General features: G+C 39.4%; 2 protein-coding genes across 4 annotated transcripts in view; both read left to right on the top strand.

Annotated features, from left to right (window-relative positions):
• The window catches only part of prkcab (protein kinase C, alpha, b), a 120,630-nt gene extending 111,369 nt beyond the window's left edge, over window positions 1-9,261 (top strand). For all 3 annotated transcript variants that reach the window (XM_085155873.1, XM_085155872.1, XM_085155874.1), the window contains 4 exons: window positions 1,618-1,698; window positions 2,907-3,014; window positions 5,482-5,622; window positions 7,855-9,261. In XM_085155873.1, coding sequence (XP_085011999.1) covers window positions 1,618-1,698; window positions 2,907-3,014; window positions 5,482-5,622; window positions 7,855-8,019 — 495 coding nt within the window. In that variant the 3' untranslated portion in view covers window positions 8,020-9,261. The remainder of the gene's footprint in view (window positions 1-1,617; window positions 1,699-2,906; window positions 3,015-5,481; window positions 5,623-7,854) is intronic.
• A 1,176-nt stretch (window positions 9,262-10,437) lies between these two features.
• On the top strand, window positions 10,438-21,765 carry cacng5b (calcium channel, voltage-dependent, gamma subunit 5b). The gene is made up of 6 exons (XM_085155880.1): window positions 10,438-12,576; window positions 15,705-15,960; window positions 17,853-17,939; window positions 18,613-18,753; window positions 18,838-18,983; window positions 20,741-21,765. Exons 2-6 carry the CDS (start codon window positions 15,765-15,767, stop codon window positions 20,999-21,001), a joined length of 831 nt encoding a protein of 276 aa, XP_085012006.1. The 5' UTR covers window positions 10,438-12,576; window positions 15,705-15,764; the 3' UTR covers window positions 21,002-21,765.
• The last annotated feature ends 125 nt before the right edge of the window (window positions 21,766-21,890 follow it).

Raw genomic sequence — 21,890 nt, 5'->3', positions numbered from 1 at the left:
TTAAATTAGATTTCTACTTTAAAAAAAAGAGAACAGTAGTTAGGTGGAGGGGGGAACATATCTTTTACCATGTACTGCACTATAGGCCTGTTTGAAACAGATTACCTATAAAGCCATGCAAGCTGCTTTAAGTCGATGTTTCTGTGGACAGTGTAAAACCAAGCTGGTTGGAGAATGAATTTAATTCTTCTACCTGTGTATGTGCAAATTAATGAAATTAAAAGCTCCCTATTCTGATAACAAATAAAAAAAATTAGCACTGATAACTTAATATAACTTAATTCTGCCTAAAGACCCACCACAGATTAACCATACTAGTAATATAACAGTTTAAAAAGAATCCATAAAAACTTTACAATTTATAAATTTAGCGCATATAAACACTTCAAATGTTAATTTTTTCTAAAAATAGACCTTGGAAGTCTTTCACGAGTGCATAAAAACACCGAATTGTGGAATCCATAATTCACTAAAAGTTCTGTCGAATCCAACAGAACTTTTAGTGAATTATGGAGAAAGATTGAAACCATTGGAGTAATAATTGAAGTTTCTTGGATATCAAAAAATCTCTCAAGCCTGTGAGAGTCGTTTAAGTGATCTGTGATGTTTTTTTAAATTTTTTTAATCACTTTTTTTTTTAAACCACTCACACTCATCACGACAAGGAGCACCGGAGCTGCTCCGAGGCTCATGAAATCAGATGCTCAAAGAAAATATAATTCGTGGGTGGATGCTCAGAAAGAGAAAGACTTCAGATCACTAATAAAATGAACAGAAATAGAGTTAAGAGTAAAAGGAGGAGATGAGTCACTCAGGGTGATGAAATGTCTGATTATTTGTTTAGTATTATGTGCATGCATTATATATATATAAATATATATATATATATAAATATATATAAATAATCTGTCTGCAATGATTCAGAGGGGAGCATCTCCCAGGTGGGAGGTGAGGGAAGCCCTTACTCTTAGTCATTTTCTTTCTTTTTTTTTAAACTTCCTGACTACTTCTCCAGCTGCTAAAGTAACACCACATATTAATAACTTTCTAGATCTTTAAATATGCACGAACACTGACAGATATTGACGAGGCTTTAACTCTAAACTGTGTTTTTTTTCTTAAGTTAATGAATCCAGAGAAAGATGTAAACATTTGCACCTCACGTGGCTGTGGGTTTATCTCCCAAGAAAGCCAAGCTACAAATTATAACTTTGGGAGCTGCATAAATTGCTGCGTTTGTGTGCAGCTGTGCTTTAGCGCGTTGCTTTAGCGTCTCCGTGATTATCATTTCGCGTGTGTAGTCTGTGTGTGGGAGGCAGTTGTGGGATGGCAAATTGGATGGTAGGAGAAAACGCTTTTGTTATGGAAGCTCGGAATAGCTGAATGTGTTTAATGGTGGTTGATTTGCTTGTTCACTTTTCTCTGATACGTTTACTGTGTCTGCCTTTGGTTGCATACAGTACAACACTGCAGTCATCACCTTTTGCTGCAGAGTCGAGCAGCAGTGACAGAATAAAGGCAGGTTAGAAAAGGATTTTGATAGCAGGGATGTTGTTGCTTCATGCCCTCACAGTTATTCCAGTTTTTGAATATATTTTCTTTTCTCATTACTTTCAGATTATAGCATACCAGCCTTATGGGAAATCAGTGGACTGGTGGGCCTATGGAGTTCTTCTGTACGAGATGCTGGCAGGACAGGTAATGCACTGTTTTTCATGCACCAATTGTACTTACAGATGTATTCTGAAAATTGTGCTTAAACCTGTTGCAAGTTAATCAGATATAGCTCACATTTTAATATTAGCTGCCACTCAAGCACAGCCTGCAGTCAAAGCGTTTCCTGCAGTCATTTGGATCTCTGATTTCTTGAAGTCTTATTGGCTGTTCCCCTGGAAAACCTGGTCTTGTTAGGAAAGCTAGCATCCATCCCACTTTGGATGGAACACATGGCTGACCCTCCTCCTGGTTCTGCCAGAGCTTCCAGAGTTTTTTCTTCCCACAAAGCAACAAAGCTTATCACTTTCTTTCTTTACTTCACACATTATAGTAACCTGTGAGTTTTGAGGCATGATGAGCCCGATGAGGTCCTGCACTACGCCACTGACCATCTGCTTTAAACAAAGAGATTTCGAGATGTGCCTTCAATCTCTAGGAAACTGTGGGGCATTTTCTCCTTCTCTATATTCTGACATTTTAGATGAAAATTAATTAATTAAGATCGGCTAGCATAGTAATCAGATTAACTGATGATGGAAACGGCAGCTAGCTGAAGTGGCTCCAGCTGTATTAATGAAAGATGAGCAATTTGTTGAAGAAAAAGAGAGACAGGGGGAATGACAAGTAATTATCTTCCCAATGCTCAGAAATGAAAGAGAATAGTGAGAAGCCTCACAATATCTGTGTGAATACAGAGAGTTTGGTTTTGATTGAAGATTAAAAGCGACTGCAGCAAAGCACTGCAATATTTCGTCTTTTTATTATAACCAGTGTGTGTCCTTGGAAAAAGAAATCACAAGTTATCTTGGCTCAGATACTTAAGGTGTGAATAAAAGGTTTCCAGTTTCCAGGCAACAGTTTGGAGGAAGACATTTTTCTTAGTTTAGGTGGGTCATGCTTGGAAACAATCACATAAACTGTTATACCAGGATTTGCTGTTTGTTTACCGCTCATAAGACGAGACGCTGCTTTGAGTAACCTGGAGTGAACCACACGGGAACCGTAAGTACAACAACAGCTTACAAAGATAGCGACGCCTCATAACACACTTAACACCACAGCGAATCACCTTCACCTGCCGGAGTTGCCGCCTAAGTGTCTTCCACATAACAAGCTGCAAATCGTCATCCTCATTATCATCATCATCATCTTTTGTCTGAACTCTCCGACACTGCTTCTGTTCTCTTCAGCCGCCGTTTGATGGAGAAGACGAGGACGAGCTCTTCCAGTCTATCATGGAGCACAACGTGTCCTACCCCAAGTCCATGTCTAAAGAAGCTGTGTCCATCTGCAAAGGAGTAAGTACTGTGTAAAAGGCCAAAGGACTTCAGATAAAAGGCTCCTGCTTCTTTGCTAAATCTGTTTATTTGTTAAGAGAACTCCTTGAGCAGAAGGCTTGAGATTCAATTAGTACCAGATCCGCAGTAAAAAGGTTTAGCCAGGTAGAGCCACAGAAAACTCCGGCTTTAAGCTCGACACAGCTCGGTAAGTCATTAATGTCACTTCACAGGACACCGCTCTGCTACTGGTAGCTGAACCTCCAGGGTATAATGATATAGGATATAACAGAAAGCCGGTTTCAGTAGCTGTCGTGTGCAAGAGTCGGGTATGATTTAATGAAAAAATATTATGTTATATTCATCAAAGCTCAAATCATGAAACAAAGAATCCTGTCTGATGTCAGACATGAGTGATCAAACTAGAAAACAGAAATTGGACCTCCTTTTCTGAGCTGCCTTATTTCTTCATGTCATAGATTCATCAAGCTCCTGGAAACATTCCTCACAGATTTTGGTCCATATTGACGTGATAGCAGATGTGATTATTGCAGATTTAACTCACTAACCACTTCATTAACTGCTCATTAACAGAAATATCTAATCAGCAATAACATGGCATTAACTCGGTGCATTTCGAAATGTAGATTTACAGAGAAAAAGAGAAAATATCCTGTGAGCAATGACTGAAATAATCATTCGTTAGACTCAAGCTACTTCAAAAGCTGCAGAAAAACATCTCTGAATGTGCAACATGTTGAAAGTTGTAGCAGACGACTACATCGTGTTCCCCTCTTGTCAACACAAAATATGAAGAGTACAGTTTGTTACTGTTGCTTGGTCTGAGTCTCAGTTTCTGCTGCACTATTCTGATATTAGGCTCAGAGTTTGATATAAACAACAAGAAAGCCTTGATTCATCCTGCTTTATCTGTGATTCAGCCTGCTGGTGGTGATATAGCGGTGAGGGGGATATTTTCCTTAGTACACTCTTTCACCTTAGTTTCAGCTGAGCATCTTTTAAACGCCACACCTGAGTACTACCTGAAAATTATTCCTGACCACGACCGCTTCCACCAGCGTGGTGGTGCCATGTCACAAAGCTCAAATAATCTTGAACATGACAATATATGCAATGTGCTGAAATGACCCCCACAGTCACCAGATCTCAATCCAGTGGAGCCTCTTTGGGATGTGGTGAAACGGTAGATTCTCGTCAAGCATGTGCGGCCAACAAATCTACAGCAACTGGGTGATACCATCATGACAACACAAAAGTGTTTCCAACACCTTTTTAAATCTATGCGACAAAGAATTAAAGCAAAAGGGGATCCAATATGGTACAAGCATGTTGTAGCTAAAAACATTATTGCTTTAGATGCACTTCCTCATGGGATCTCCAGTCAGTTTTTTATTGCACTTTGATAAAAGTGCAATAAAAAACTGCAGAGACAGAACACTGCAACAGCAAATGTGTCCCATGTTTTTCATTACACCCTCCACGCCTGGAAAATGACTCCCAGTTTGGACCAGTTTTGGTAACAGCAGTACAACTTGTCATCGTCAGGGTTTGTTTCTCGAACCAGACACACACCATTACACCAAACAAGCAACTTTAAGCTACTTTTAAGCTTTTTTGCATTTTCTTAAATCGGTGACTAGAAGCAATCCGACTTATGTACGCTGTGCACGATTACCTAGCAACATGGTCCACAGTGATGTAAATACATTATAAATATTATTACCAGTCATTTTTAAGCATCCTTTTTAAGAATATGCTGCTTCACTGTAGCAGGAAATAATTTTTCACACTAATATTTATGTGGAAAAATGCATCGAATCACCGATTTCCATGGCTTTCAACACTAACCCTTTATTTAGTGACCACCTGGGGGTTTTTTTTGGGGGGGGGGGGTTTCTCACACCTGGGGACTTTGTGACATCATCACAGTCAAGTCAGCATCAAGGTCGTCATTATTATGATTGTTTACCAACATGGAAATGAGTTTTCACAGCAAATTTAGAAACCGGAGACAATTCTATTAAGATTCCAGCGCGGTCTGATCGAGTTTTTAATAACACACCCGCCTTCATTTATTATGATATTACATCCTGTGGCTGCGTCCCGCCACTAAAAATATCATTCATCATCTCAGAGCCGCTGACGAGAGAGACTATCCTGACCCCTCTTATTGTTTTCTTCACATTTCATTTGCAACAAATGATTCACAGTTGAAATTAAAAGTGGCTGTTGATGAAAAGGTGGCGTGATTGCTTGTAACTATATATATAAGCTGGTTGAGTGTCAGTCTGGCTCTGCATAATGTTGCCGATGGAAGCAAGGATTCAAAAAATAAAAATAAAGTGTAGTTGCCATTTCTATATTTAAGTTTTTAAGATCCTTTCACAGTCCTCCTGCTTTCCTATTTTTACCTTCTTCCCCTCAAGCTGCCTCCATCTCTTCTTTTTCTTCCTCCGTTTGTCACCAGCTGATGACCAAGCACCCCTCAAAGCGTCTCGGCTGTGGCCCGGAGGGTGAGAGAGACATCAGAGAGCAGGCCTTCTTCAGACGCATCGACTGGGAGCGCCTGGCCAACAGAGAGATCCAGCCACCGTTTAAACCCAAAGTGGTGAGTGAAGGCTGAGTGTGCTTCCAACATGAAAGAACAACACTGAAGCTGTGCTGTGCAAAAGTCTTAAGCCACCCCTCATCTCGTTATATTTTACTAGGAAAATTGGAAATAGTTGCAGCTAATAAAATATACAAACATGCATGAAAATCCAGTATATAAGGCTAAGAAAGAATTTGTGTAATTCTAACAACCTTGAAAGTCAACATTTAGTTTGACCACCTTTATTCTTAAACATAGTCTGAACTCTCTCAGCTTTCTTGTCATTCCTTTTGTTAGTCTTCAGGAATAGTTCTCGAAGCTTCTTGAAAGACATTCAAAGCTTTTCTTTGAATGTTGGCTGCCTTTTGTTCTTTTCTCTGTCAAGATGATCCCACGCTTCTTCTGCTTCTCAGATTTGTATTGCATAGTGCATCAAAATCTCAAGATACTTCTCTGCATTCATAATTCGAACAATTTTGACAAAATTTCCAACATCGCTGGCTGAAATGCAGCCACTCCATCCTGACCTCCTCCATGCATATTGGCGATGATTTGAACCAAAAGTTTGGAAAAGTAAGCCTGGATGCTACTGATTTACATTTAAAATTATCTGCCAAGTTGTCTGTAATGTGTAAACAAAACACTTAAATCATTTATAGGTCAAAGTTAAATGGATTAAAAAATTAAAAATATTCCCCTGAAAATGGTCGGGTACAAGGACATTACTGAAAATGAGTGAAAAAGCCCAGAAATACAACCTGCACTGTCAGGTTGCTTAATACTTCCTATAATATTTGGCACTAATGCGTTAATATATTTTTGTTTTATTCTGGAAATTTCCCAGATAATTACTTATTATGTGATTTTATGTGTTAGCAGAATTTTATGAATTCAACACATACTTGGAGGTGAATTAGTTTGTTTGTTGCTTTTTTAATACGTATATTTTTTTGTGCATTTAGTGATCATTTCATCTTTGCCTCAGCTTCTTTTTATCAATACATGGCTCCAGCTGAGCTAAAAGGAAAAAAATACCTTTTGTTGTATTTTTTTGTTTCTATGTTGCATTTCGTGTCAGAAAGATTTGATTGGTGTTTACATGGTCTAGTGTAATATCACAAATGACCGTAAAGCAGCAATGTTGCATTATTTATTTGGGGTTTTATTCACCTTTCGGCAAAACCCCTACAAAAAAAACAATAAATTCAAATAAATCATGCAGAGTGGGACGTAAACAATTCTAAAGAACACAAACATAAAAAACGAACACTCGTCTTTTGTTTGTATTCTCGTTCACCTCCAGCTGGTGTTGTGGTTTATATGCACTCCGAAGAACTGAAGGCTGCATCCCAGCTGCAGCCACCTGCCCCGCTGCCTGCTGCTGACACCTAAACGTCCTGCTGTCACCACAAACGCTCCATTCTCTGTTTGCGGACCCCCACGTGCTCCATCCCCTCGCTGCCTACAGCGCTTGAAGCAACACAACTGCTGCCACCAATGATTAAAAATAGCTCTCCAAGAGCAGAGTTCCCCTTCACTTTCACACAAAGGCCCTGATAGATGCAGGGTTGCACAGCGGATGTGTCTCTGCTCACACAAGGGGAGGAAAACACTGCTAAAAGCAGATCCATCCATTCAGGGGGCTTTATGCGGTGTATCACAGTTGTGATCTCATACACTGTGTCATTAATTGGTCTGAAGGGACTGCCAAACAAAGCCTCCATCTGAGCCTTTATGGTTTGGCTTCTGTAATATTATAGAAGAAGCTGAAAATGCTCACATGCTGATATGTCTCCTGAGGAAAATGCGTTGGGAACAGCAGGCGCTGAAATGCACTACAGGTTTGTTTTTGTTGTGGATTATTCATTCAGAGTGAATTTGTCTCATTTTCCTGTAAGTGTCGTGACTGTGCACAACACACGGCTATAACCGTATATATATTCAGCTGCTTAGACACATGAAAGCCCCAAGCGGGGCCACAAACCGATGCTAATGACCTCCACTGTAGGTGCTTAGGGTTAGCTCCTAATCTAATTACAGCATCTGCCCGGCTACACGTCAGGCTTTGACATTTTCCTGCACCCCTTCCCTGGGACTGTTGTGAAGCTTTCTAATGAAAGCGAGGAAGCACCTTTCATCATGCCACTCCAATCCTGTTACTGTTAACCAGCTTTTTACTGCCCGGTGATCAAAAAGATAACTGACCCTTTTCTGCATCTGACATCCTTTTGTTTTTTTTATCTCTTTCAGTGCGGCAAAGGAGCAGAAAACTTTGACAAGTTTTTCACGCGTACCCAACCCGTCCTCACCCCTCCGGACCAGCTGGTCATTGCCAACATCGACCAGGGCGAGTTCGCCGGCTTTTCCTACATCAACCCTCAGTTCCTCCATCCATCCCTGCACAGCGTGGTATGAGGAGAGAGAGAATGGAGATTTTAAAGAAGGAAAAACACACAAAAAAAAGCACGACTGTCACTGAATACAGGTTCCTTCCGGTCTCAACCAAACACTTCCGCTGTCAACAGACTCGATTCATCCTCCGCAGTGCTCCGTCTACTAGCTATCAACACCCGCATCGAGAAACGACCGAGGAGAGAGGAGCAAAGTGTGAAAACCATATATGTACAATCTAAAGAGAATTGCTTTCCCAAACATCTCACAGTATGTTCTTTTATTCTAACTCTCTGCCTCTTTTTCCAGACCCGCAGCCTTTACCTTGTGAACAAATGTGTGTCAGTATCAGTTACTATCTCTTTAGGTATTTAATCAGTTTTCCCGCTCATCCCACCTCTCATGCTTCCCCCATGTCACCGCACAAAGAGCTGCAATGCACAAGAAATACGGAACCTATTTTTTCTGCTCTGTCCCGGCTTTATCTACTTCTGAACTGCTACATGTGTAAATTATATTTATATACTAAAAGAAACAAACAAAAAAAGAGGTAGTATACTGTTACATGAGTGCCAAAGTAGAAGTGGAATAACACATTTCTATTGCTGTCCTTGTAGTGTTTTTTCTCCACTCTTCCTCCTCTGGCCTTTTTTCCCAGTGAAAAAAAACCCCCGAAACCCTTAAACACGGGCTGTTTGTATCTGTTGTTTTGTAGGACATGTAAAACTACAGTATACCTAACCTGACATGGAGAAGCTGAGTCAAACTGTGCTACAGTTACAAACTGTCTAGGTCTTTTCAATGCAACAGATGTTGCCTCCAGTGGCTATAGGGTCAGAAAAGTGTGGCTAAAAAGTCGCAGTGTTTTGAATGATAACGATGCTATTTTCCATATGCACAAATCAAATCTCTGTTGCATGCTTATTTTCTGACTCTGTACGAGCAGTAGACTCTAGGATGCATTACACGTCTGGTATCATTGTAAAGTTTAGTATTACGATATAAACAGCGTTGATATATAACTGTCGTACGTTTTCTTCTCAAGAGAGGGTCCTAATTGGGAAAAACAAAAAAGGGAGATTGTCCCTGTTTTAATGTTCTGTTTAAAAGACAGCTTTTACGTTCAGAGCGACGTCTAACCCCCTCTGTCGTGAGTCGACCGTGTTTTTGTTTTATTTATTCGTATCTGGGGGGTCTTTTATGTAAATATGTTTCGAAGCGACGAGCTACTTGCAGATTTTATACTACGAACTGAATGTGCTTTTATTACCGTAGACGGTTCGGACATTTCTATGTTTAGATTAGCCCTAAGAAGAGATATATAACATTTGGCTGAATCTTTGGTAGCTTTGGTATCAGCAAACCTTGTTATATGTATTTCCACTACTTATCCATTGTTTTCTACTCAGTGTCATATAGAGAATATGCAGCACTTACTGTGCGTGGAACCGTTGAATGCCCTCTTGCCTTGGTCGTCTCAGGGCTGACTCCTTATGTAACTAAACCACGTTAATGCTAATGAGGATTTCAGAGCCCTTCCTGCGGGGCCGAAATACGTCCTTTCTTTATATATATCGTGTGTGCATGCGTGAGGCGAGGCCTGATCTAAGCATGAGAAAGACCCCTTGCATGAAATACAGAGATCCCTGGTGTGGAGCATGAAGTTTCCCACCTTACCGCGCAGAATTAGACAAACCCCCACCATCCCAGTCCAAGCAGCATCGTGCGCTTTCATGTCTCTTCCCAGTTTCGCTGTCATGTAGCCGGACCTGTTTGGCTAAAATGCTGAAATATAAGCAGACAAATGTGTGTAAATTGCTTCTAATGGCTTTTTGTTTACCGGTGCCAAACAGTCTTTTTTGATTTCAGTCAGGTGCGTCAAGCAGTTTGTTTATTTCTGTATTTCTTTTGGGGGGAGGGGGGGGTTGTGTTTTAATTACCAATATGTACAAATTAAAACAGTGAATCTTCAAAATAAACTGCCAAATTAAGGAAGACTTTTTACCGCAGCTTTTAAGACCTGCAGCTGTCACATATATCAGGACCAAAATGAGATCTCTACGTTTAATCTGCGTGTTTACATGTCTCACATTGAGAATCTGAACTGAAAGAGGGATTTAAAAACAAAAACAACCCCTTAACAGAGATCATCATAAGTTGGGCTCGTCAGGGTACAGAACCACTACAGTTAGAGCCACAGGGATGTTTGTATGTTTCCTTTCACTGCCCTTGCTTTTTGTTAACCTGATTCTTCTCGTTCCTCTGTTATTTGTGGTATGACGGATACTGTGCATAAATAAAGTATGAAAATGAAAATATTCCTCCGCTCTTTTTCATTGTGGACTTTTTCTTCTAACGCTGTATCGCAGCTCTTAGTGGTCACGTGTTAATCTGCGTTTACATCATGTCACATGTCAACGGCACACGCAGGCTTTCTCTTGCTTTGAAGGGGGGTGATTTGACCTACTGGATATCATTCATTTGTTTTCTTACCTTAGGTTTAGATTTTATGGTTTAAGTTCTCCTTTGCTAGAGTTAATAGCGGTGACATACCACAGGCCTACACTCGGGCAGTGTGACTCACAGCTTAAGTTATTGCAGTAAATTTCCTGGTTCTCACTTTTGCCTCATAGTATTTTTGTCTCACGCTGAAATGCCTAAAGTAGCAAGCGCATGAATTACATTATGCCGCATTGTTTTCACATCGCTGTGTGTTTTGTACACACTGCACCTGACAGAAGCTGGATGGCACGGGCGTGTGGTTTAAAAGCTTTTACAAGCAAAACCTTACAGTCCTTGAGGTCGGTTAAGTGCAACTTCAACACTGTTACTTGTGTTACTTTATGCTTTTTCTTTACCTTTTAACCTTTTTGTTCCACCAATCCCCATTTGACTTTATTTCACAATAAATAATGCATAAAAGAAAAGACAGCTTTTTGTTTGTTTATTTATTTCCTACCGATTTAATCATGTCACCGCCACCCTTATTTGGCTTGAGGAAAAGGAGATTAAATTACCAGTGATTGAATTATGCATGATGTACTGTATATGTTTATTTTGTTCCACTATCACAGTATACAAGAAAGACTCAGAGAGCGCAACTCCCCCCAAAGGGCAAGTGCTGTACTAAACCTTATTATGTTTTATGTTTTTATTGCAACATGATCGAGGGTCAAATGCTTAGCCAACCAAGGTACTCATGTTCCCCAAGGCCTCGAATACTGTTGTGAAGTTTGAAGATGATCCATAAAAAACGATATCATAAAATCTGTGAACAAAAAACTGAACCAACTAGTGCCACTGGCGCTTTTATTGGGTTCAACTGGCAGCACGTTTAGACTTATAGACGTTGCAGTGCTCTGAAATAAAATGCCCTGTTGATGCCAGAGGTCAGAGGATTTGATTTGATTTCTGATTTGAGCTGACAAGAAGCTAACAGTAACTCAGATAACCAGTTGTTAGAACCAAGGTATGCAGGAGAGCATCTCTGAACGCACAACGCGTCGAAACTTGAAGCGGAGGGAGTACAGCAGCTGAAGACAGCAACAAGTGCCACTCCTGTCAGCAAAGAACAGGAAACGGGGTGTATAATTCACATGGGCTCACCAGAACTGAACAATAGAAGACTCGAAAAATGGTGCCTGGTTTGATGAGTCTGAATTTCTGCTTGTCAAAGTCCGAAGCTATAGGGTCAGAATTTAGAGTAAACAACATGAAATGTATTACATGTCATGTATCTATAGTTCAGCCTGCTTGTGAAATAACGTGGCGGATACTTTTTAGCACCAAACTTTTGGCACCAACTGAGTACTTTACTTTAAACTTTAAACACCGCAGCCTACCTGAATACAGATGCGTCCGTTTATGACCACAGTGTACACATCCTCTGTGCAGCTATTGAAGTGGCCAGAGAGTGTATATGAATCACAGAGACCATTTTACAGCAGAACAAACGACTAGTTTTTCGAATAATGTGAGAATATAATCAGGGTAGTTTTCCACCCCTGCTTGGAGGTGTGTTTTCTTTAAGACGTGACCATAAATAGATAAAATGCTAGTTTATAATATACAACATGGATCTGTAAAGAATTTCATTACAGAACATAAACTATATCCTTTTCTGATTGGAGCTGTCCTTGGTCCTGATAGAAACAGAGTGAGTTCATGTAAAGGACATCACACTGACTTAAATTCATTGATTCATCGCAGAGAGTTAATCAAAGCTTTGACCAGTTGGCTCATTAGCAGTGGAGTGGACTCGCTTTTATAGCAGGTCTCTCTCTCCACAACATCAACAATGCAACTCTCTCTCTCTCTCTCTCTCTCTCTCTGAAATCACGCAGCAGTGAGCGGGACCAGCGGTCCGTCTCAGTTTATCTCACGGACTGTGTCTGCAATGCGTTATCTCTCTACCCAAAGATTACACAGTTTTCCGAACGAATTCGTGACCGACTCGACGGAGCAACGCTGATCTTCCTCCGTAAGTCAGACCTTCAGCGGGCAAACTGCAGGAGTGAGGTTTTAATTCACAACTCTGGGCCCAATCTCGAGTGCAGGAAGAGCCAGACGGATCATAAACAGGTGCGTGTGATAAAGTCTCTCTCTCTCTTTTTTAATTAATCAGTAGCTTTAATCTAAAATGGTCAACTATTTTTAATCCTTGATCAGTTACCTGCAATGATCTGTTTCATTAGAGTATTGAGTTGGAATCTAATATTCCTACACAAGTCTATACACACAGTACTCCTTAGCTCTGTACACATATCTTAGCTGTAGTACTTCATTGTGACAACATGTTTGGTTTTAATAGGAGTAACAATGAAACTGTGCTTATAACCTTCATGGTCAGAGTTCAATCTTGGATTAAGAAGAGACGTTTAGTCTTGATTGTGGATGAAAGAGCTCCTTCATGTTTGATAAGTGAAGTGTGAATATTGTGCACTGACATGTTATGGAGCAATAATGCTAAAAGGAGTGTTTTTTCCATCCCTCTAAAGGAATTTAACCTGTGAAGTAATGACAGATTATAATAGTCATGTAGAAACCCAGTATGTGTTTTTACATTATATTTGTACAATAATCTTTTCCTTTATTGCTATTTCAGAAAGATATAACTGCATATTTGAAGAATTCCAGTGTCCACTTATTGTTTACTCACCTTTTTGTTTGTTTGTTTGTTTGTTTGTTTTTAAAAAATGTGACATATAGTGAAGCAGATTTTGCACAAATATCTTGAATTCTATTTCAACTTAAAATAATGCCGATTGGAGGTGTCCTGGTGGTCTCTGTGTTTTCAATACTGACCATGTAATTGCAGTATTCTGTGTATTGATCCTTTAATTTCTGTCAGCACGCTGCTGTCACTAAGTAATAAAATATGTGATTAAATGCTCTGGATGGTACTGGATAACAGTTTGACTTGTGATATATGAATATTGGCTGTTTCAGAGTAAATGAGGTGACCTTGTTGGGGGATGATTTAGATAATATGGAGGGTGTTTCTACTGATAAAATGTGATCTCTTCAAGAGCAGCCACTGGCTTTTTTAGCAGCTTAAACTCTAGTTGCTCAAGGGGAAACAAAAATAAGTCTTTATGCTGATTAATGTGCTTGTAGAGGGAAAATTTTCCTATTTATGCAAAACTGTTTCATAAATATGCTATGAATTAGCTACTATTTAGCCCCCTTTAATATCTGTCCTCTACTTGATCCTTCCCCCTTATCACCACCCGGAAATTATTCACATGGGGTTCCCAAATGGGATGTAAATCATCACCTTGTCTCTTCAGATGATGTCTCATTATGTTATCAGTCGGCCAGATCCCAGTGCTGGCTTGCATTGTTGGATTCATGGCCGTAAAACGTCAGAAGCTCGTCTTGGATTTCAGATAAAGTGACCGTTTGTATTCATAGTAGCAGACTGCGACACATTTAATGTACTGCTGCCTGGAGGCTCAAACAGGTTTTATTGAATCACACTTCATTTTCCTTTTTGTGGGAGGTTGGATAGTTAATTCTCGTGATTAAATTAGTATTTTCTGTGATACTGAAACTTGGAGTCAAATGTAAAAAGAAAAAAAAATGCTACAATGTTTTTTCCACTCTTTCTCTATTTTGATTTCTCTCTGAAAGTGTCACAGCGACACACCTCAAGCACCATCACAGTTTCTGTAATGGAAACCTCTTTGTTGAAGTTTGTGTTTACATAAATATGCAAAGATTTTAGAAGTTATGGTGGTGTTTTATGAATCTGAACATTGCTCTTTAATGGAATGAATTGAGACTGGGAAAGGTGCCAGACTGATGAAATATAAACATTAACTCCGTCATGAACCGTGTACTCTTTATTTAAGGAAGCTTGTTTCTGCCATTAAAATAACTCAAAATTTGAAGCTATGAGTCCCACAATATTGACTCTCTCAAAATTTCAGTTTACTTCTGAGTAATTTGAAATTTCATGATACCTAACTCAACTTAACTCAACTCATGATTTTGTGATATTAGCATGAAAATTTTACTCATAAACAGCAAAAATAATAAACAAATACATAGATAAACAAATAATACAACCAGCACATCCTGAAGTGTGCAGTTAGCTTAGCTTAGCACAAATATTGGGGGGAAAAAAGATGAATAACTAGCTTGTTTCCATCCAGGTGTGAAGCATATAGTAATCACAAAGCGCTGTTAAACAAAATAAGTAAAAACTAGGAATATGCACAATGAACAATGAAAAGAAAATTAAAACACAGCTGCTAGCAATACAAAACCATGTTAAAAACATGCTAAACTCAGATGGTAAAACAATAATACCAAAGGAAACTCAACAAATCCACAAAGTTAGCTAAACATAGCCTGCTTCATAACATAACATCAGGACTTTGAAGCATAGACTGCTTCAAAGTCCTGATGTTACAGACTGAGAGACTGTCCTCCCCCAGTCTTCAGTCTTATACTAGCTACAGCTAAAGGCAGCTAGCTGCAAACAAGGCAGTGAGCAGCAGTGTGTTTATCAAGAAGTTGAGATAAATAGTCTGGAACAAGCTAATTTTCATAAACAGATACATGAATTACAAAATAGTGGAAGGCGGATTTTGTTCCTTGTAGCCAGTCACAGGAGCTGATTTCCCAGTTTCTTTATGCTAAGCTAACTAGGTTCATGCTAATAATAGTATTCTCAGCCTTTAACCCTGTAAGAGTTTTTGAGACCTCTACATTATTAAAAAAACAAACAAACAAAAACAAAACCCACAAACAGAACCCTAAATAAATTGCACAATATATATATTTTAAGCAGTAGATTGCAAAAGACAATAAAATTGCTAGTTAAAATATAAACTGCAAATTAATAATTATAATTAATGACTACTTGTTTTTATTTGTCAGAAGGTTCAATAAAATAATTTTCTGGAAATTATTTTGTGGTTCAGGGTTTTTTTTTAGGGTTTTTTTTTGTCATAATTGTGTAAATAACATTTTGAATTTTGCTAAAAAATAAATAAAAATTCATGTTTTATATGTCACAGGATCTTTTTTTAACTCTTGTTTTGTCATATTTTTTAGAGGTTATAGTTTGTTTTTTTCCTGGTGTTTTTTTTCCTAATGTTTTTTTATTATTATTATTATTTTTATTTTAAGCATCTTTTTTGGTGGTTTCTGTTTCCAGCTTCTTTTAAAGTGCCACATCCATCTCCCTTTTTCTCCTCCAGCCTGCTGCTGGGATTATTCTGTATTTTACACCGGCTGCTGGAGCTCACCCTGCTGTGGCCATGAGTGCGTGCAGCAGGAAGGCCTTGACTTTGCTGAGCAGTGTCTTTGCAATCAGTGGCCTGGGGCTGCTGGGAGTGGCAGTGAGCACCGACTACTGGCTGTACCTGGAGGAGGGAGTCATTATGCCTCTGAACCAGAGCACTGACATCAAGACCTCATTGCACTCTGGCCTCTGGAGAGTCTGCTTTCTGGCTGGTTAGTGACAAGATTTTAAAAATTAAGGAAATATGTGGGTACGGCTAGCTCTGTGCTCCTGAAATTTGTCAGTTAGTCATGGATGAATCAAAAGTGTAGAACAGATAACGCCACTGGATTTTACACTCTCACATTCAAGATCTTCATCATCTCTACAGTAAAGGTGGCGACAGCAGCAAGCTGTCACAGTGATGTATCATCATGTAAACCACCAGCATTCATGTTCACACACATTCACAATTACTTCATCACTGTGTGTGTGAGTGGGAAAGAGAGCTTGTGAGTAAGTGTCGAATACAAGTAAAAGTGAGAAAAAGAGCAATGAGGAGACAGAGGATGAGTCCTCGTGTCTGTGTGACGTTGTCCTGCACAACGTCATGCCTGTGTAGCATTTTAGAGCATTATCAAGCTAAAAAAGGCCATTAGGGAATATCACTGCAGTGAAGTAGTGGATATGTTGTACTTATACGTGACTATCAAGGTCAGAGCTGCAGCGTACTGTGTGTTCTGCACTGTGATTAATTTTCAGCAGGTTATGCTACTGTCGCTCCTCTTTGGGAATCAGAACATGCAAAAACTGACAAATTTGGACAAAGTCACTCCAATCTTGACACTAGTGAAGGTTTAAATCTTGTTATCTTGTTACAGCGGTCACTGTAACAAGATAACAAGATAGCCATGTTGTTCAAAAACATCAGATAATCTTTTCTACCATCAGCTGTAGCTGTCCAACCTTCTCGTGTCCTCTTTTGGTCCCTCTCTATGTTAGTAACACTGCTTTTACTCTTTGTGACAGGAGTGAAATTATAGAACAGGGTTACATAATGTGTAAAAGTACCCTAACCTCTGCTGATGCAGTACCTACAGCATTCCAAGTCTCCCCTTGCATTAACATCAGCACAAAAGCTGTGCGCCGGGAGCTTCACAGCATGGGTTTCCATGTCTGAGCAGCTTCTGTCTTTGGGATGGCTCAGTACTTTTGTCCATATATTTTGTCTAGAATAATCTGGGCTAGTTTGTGTATTCACAGCATTTTGTAAATGTCCGTATTACCCTAAGTGAGTTCCAAGACTCCACAGTGAGAAGGTCTAAGTGAGTACAGTGGAAAATAAGTAGCACAATAAGACAAAACAACACATTCCCACATACTGACACTCGGTCATCACAGTAACGACCAGAGGAACTATTCCCTGTCTCAAAACTACCTTTGGTTACAATGGATAAGTGTCCCACGACCAAGCTTAGACTCTATTATTTTAAAGCTTGTTTTCATTTAAATGGTCACATTCACATAAAGAAGGCATGCACAGAATCACCAAACAAATCTGCTCAAAAACAAACAAACAAACAAACAAACAAAAAATATTTCACAAGTTTGACAACTTTGCCCCAAAATATGTTTTAAAAAGGTTTTTTCCCCTTATGAGGTAGACTTCTACTACACAACATTATAAGTTCATTTACAGCTCATTTATGAAATCTCTGATCATCCAAGAGCAGCTGAGCAAACATCAAAAAGCAAAAATAATGAGTAGATATCCCTGCCACCACATCTAAAACTGTTGTGAGCCTGTGTCAGTATGTGTCATATGATTGTCACTAAGTCAGTTATGTGGGGCAGAAATTCTCCCACAGATTTCTATTTAGGACTTTTTGGCTGCCATGTGTCTCTTAAAATGCCTCTGCCCACATGCCGACCTCTTCTCTGCCTGTTTCAGCCTTTTGCTTCTGTTCTCACTGATTGTTAAACCTTCTTTAAGCTCCACTTTAATTCTAGTCATTTAAATAACTGACTTTTAATCCTCAAAGAGTTCTGCACATCTGTTTGTCCGATGTTTGCGAGGGTAAATTCAAATGAGTCCCACCCTCACTTCTGTCTCGTTCCTTTGCAGGTGATGAGTCAGGTCGCTGCTTCACCATCGAGTACATCATGCCAATGAATGTCCAGCTGACGTCAGAGTCCACAGTGAACGTGCTCAGTAAGTACCAGCAGGAGACACCGCCTCCAGCTGCAGCTTTAAAATAAGTAATCACAACTAGCACTTGTTCATATTAAAGGCTGGGGGCATTTTTCTGTCTGAGAACTTGTTTTCCAATAAGCTCGTGTTCAGAAGTCTGAATGCAGTGAGACCACATACGTCTGACTCATCTGAACCCTCGCGTCGCTGCCTGCTCCTCCCTGGAATACTTATTGCCTCTTCACAGACAGTCCTTCAGTAAAACTCAATGTCAAAACTTAACTGAAGGATAAATCACTCCAGTTAGTCGATATAATGAGCTCCAGTGCAGCGCTCCATTTGGGGGAATTTTATTATAGTTTTTGTATTTCAAGACTCATTGTTCTCCATTGTTCTCTTCTGTGGTTCTCTAGTTTGAATGTAAAACTATTTTCTGTCAAAGACGACAAATTAAAAAACTGCTGTATAATTAAAATAGATCAAAACAGGCCCTAATTTCCCTTTGTGATATTAAGGTAATCTAAATGTCATTTTTTCCAATTTCCACATTAAAAGACTTTTATTCTGCTTTTTTTCTTATTTATAAGTATTTAGTATTTTTTTCATATCTCAGCTTCTTTGGCTCGATCATTTGTTTAGTGTTTTTGTGCTTAAACAGCAGGTTCCTTCATCTGCTCTTTATCCTCCTCTTCAGAGATGATCCGTTCAGCCACTCCGTTCCCTCTGGTCAGCCTCTTCTTTATGTTCATCGGTTTTGTCCTCAATAACATCGGCCACGTCCGCCCTCACCGCACCATCCTGGCATTTGTCTCTGGAATCTTCTTTATCCTCTCAGGTAAGGCAACTCCTCCTTTCTCTGGATCATCTCCTGTCGTGTCTCCCTTTTACTTTTTTAACATCCAGTTTCTCCGTCTCTCAGGTCTGGCTTTGGTGGTGGGCCTGGTGCTGTACATTTCCAGTATAAATGATGAAATGCTGAACAGGACGAAGAGCAATGAGGCCTATTTTTCCTATAAGTACGGCTGGTCCTTTGCCTTTGCTGCCCTCTCCTTCCTGCTCACTGAGGTGAGAAGCTGAACATAAAAAAAGAAATGACTTTTACTGCTGTTTGGCACGGCTGCGGATGCAGCATCCGTCAGTTCACACGCTAAAAAACATTCAAGAAGAAACATGTTTACATGAATAAATCTAGATAACATAAAAACATTGAGCTCTCATTGCTGCTGTGCACTTGTTGGCATGCGTGGTAGTAACAGGAAGGTAAATAGGAAGGATTTTATTTTGAAATCTCCTCCTTAAAATGACTGTGCTCATAGTATTGAGTGTTTACTGCCCTCCAGGGTTCACATTGAGGAAATACAGGATTACCTCAGGTAAACAGTTATTATGATATTATTATTAACATGCATGAATACAGATGTTTACAGTATTCATATACTAGTTATTCTAATATACTATTGAATTGATAAAAAAATTAAACTTTCAGTTATCCTGTATTCATTACTTATGTTTTTGCGTTTGCGTGTCATTCTGTCTGTAAACACAATGGCTCCAAAGTTTTAAATGAATTCGTCGAGATGTAGATTGACTGATTTATTGGTCGAAAATTGACAAAAAGCCTTGCAACTTAAGTGTGGAATATGTTGTCAACATATAGAAAGTACCATTTAAAGATTTAAAATATCACGTTACATTTGACCTCTGACCTCCTTCAATGTCAATCAATTGATCTGAAGGTCAAAGTAATGAAAATGCTTTATAGAGCTTATTAAGGAGACAACAGGTTTTCAGACTGATGACAACATGTTAGCATTTTTGAGTACATGTTGTGTTATGTACATTACATTAATGTGTTACAAATGTTTAAATACGTTCAACAAGTCAACAATTTGAATACATGAACGTGAACATGAATGTACATGTGTTAATGCTAAACAAGACTTTGTTCATGAAATAAGAGAAATGTGGAAACAATGTGCTTTAGTGCATAGTGTCTGCAGATGTTTAATTATAATTGTTGGGTTTTTCGGTTTTTGTGTTTGTATTAAAAAAGCAATACTCAAAATTGTGTCAAGTATATTAAAATAGGTTTCAGAAGGGAAAATAACAGCTTCTTAAACAAACTGAATATATACAAAATATAATGGTATTCCCTTCAAAGTAAAAGCTGCCCAGAGAGTGAGCTGCCTTGTTGGAGGTTTGGTTTCACTCTTGTTTTTGTTTGTTCAGTTTCTTTTTCGTGTTTATAGCTCATGAGCTCATCAGAGGTGACTCGCAAATCATTCGAATATTTAATTTCCAGTTTGAGTGAATTTCTGTTCAAACAGTGTAAATATCATCTGATGATCAGCACCCTCACCAAGGTCACTGCTGAAAAGGCTGGCTGTTTGCAGAGTGCTGTATCGAAGCGTGGTAATGCAAAGTCCACCTGCTCACAGTGCCAAAACTACTACCAAATGATTTACTGACCATATTATTACTGCGCTTGATTGGCCAGCCAGCTCACCTGACCTGAACCCCACAGAGCATCTTTCAAGAGGAAGATGAGAAATACCCGACCCCAAAATACGGACAAGCTGAGAGCTGCTATCAAAGAAACCTGGGCTCCAATAACACCTTAGCATAGCCGTCAGACACCTCCATCAGTGGCACGATGCACTGATGCAGTAATTCATGGTCCCAACCAAGTACTGAGTGTATAAATGGACATACTTCTCTCTGTGTTCTAATAATTTCATATTGTTAATTACTGAATGTCTTAAGCTATAAGCCATAATGATCATATTGTTATTTATGAATAAACTGACTCTTCCTCACTGCAGAGCGCCGGCGTCATGTCAGTCTACCTGTTCATGAAGCGTTACGCAGCAGAGGAGCTCTACCAGCCCCGCCATCCCAGCTTCTACCGTCCTCGCCTCAGCAACTGCTCCGACCACTCTGGTCAGTTCCTCCACCCGGAGGCCTGGTCACGTGGACGGAGCCCCTCGGACATCTCGAGTGAAGCTTCCCTTCAGATGAGTACCAGCTACCCTGCTCTCCTCAAATGTCCTGACTATGATCAGGTGTCCTCTTCGCCCTGCTGAAGGGCGGTTAGTAACCTACCAGTTACTAAAGAGTCACCCAGGCATTGACAAAAGGCCAGAGTTTAAGATACAAGGTTGATATTTAACTGTGAGTTTGCACCATTACGACTGTGGTCAAGTGATTTGGAAACCAGTAATTTTCAGCAAGTTGTTGTTTGTTTTTACGTTTTTTTTTATCAGGTCAGAAAAGATTTTGGGGAGTTTGTTGTTGTAGCAGACACGACTGCAAAATTTGCCGATTTTAGAAGAAACAATACATGGTCATTGTGCCACTGCTTCTGCAAAGATCTCAAAAACATTTAAATATTTTTTTTATTTTCATGTTCAGAAGGTCAAGTATAGATTACTTTGAACTGTTTTTCCAGTACTTTCCAGTGCCTCACAGCTGTTTCTTTGCTTCCTTTTGTGATTTAAATGAGTGTGTCATGTTTTAGGACCTTCTATATGTGCTAGTATAGATCACATCAGTGCAATAACAATAATATCAGAAGGCACAATGATATCTGTGGTTGATGTTTCATTGGATGTGCAGTTTCAAAAGCACACATTTCGCTCAGAAGTTGCTCATGATTACAATCAGCAATACCTCTGCAATCAGAGCCAAACGTAAAAAAAGAGCAGAATGTAAAATGTGTCCGGTCGTTTGCAGTTTGTATTTCTACAGAGTTTCATTTACCTCACATTTGTGTTAAACTATGAGCATGTTATTGGTTACTGTTTGCTGCAAAAAACACTTGGCTGCCTTTATTTTCCCTTAAAACTGATCGAAAACAAGCCAGTAAAACTGCCTACCCACCTACTACACGTGAGGCTCCATCTCACAAACCCTACAGACAAAGGCTGTTGTGCAGTTGAAGGGCAGTTCATTCAGATGTGGTTCTAATTTTCA

This window comes from Neolamprologus multifasciatus, chromosome 4 (genome assembly GCF_963576455.1).
Source record: "Neolamprologus multifasciatus chromosome 4, fNeoMul1.2, whole genome shotgun sequence".
Taxonomy (NCBI): domain Eukaryota; kingdom Metazoa; phylum Chordata; class Actinopteri; order Cichliformes; family Cichlidae; genus Neolamprologus; species Neolamprologus multifasciatus.
The sequence above is the reverse complement of the archived record's forward strand: the minus strand, read 5'-3'. Positions and strand labels throughout refer to the sequence as shown.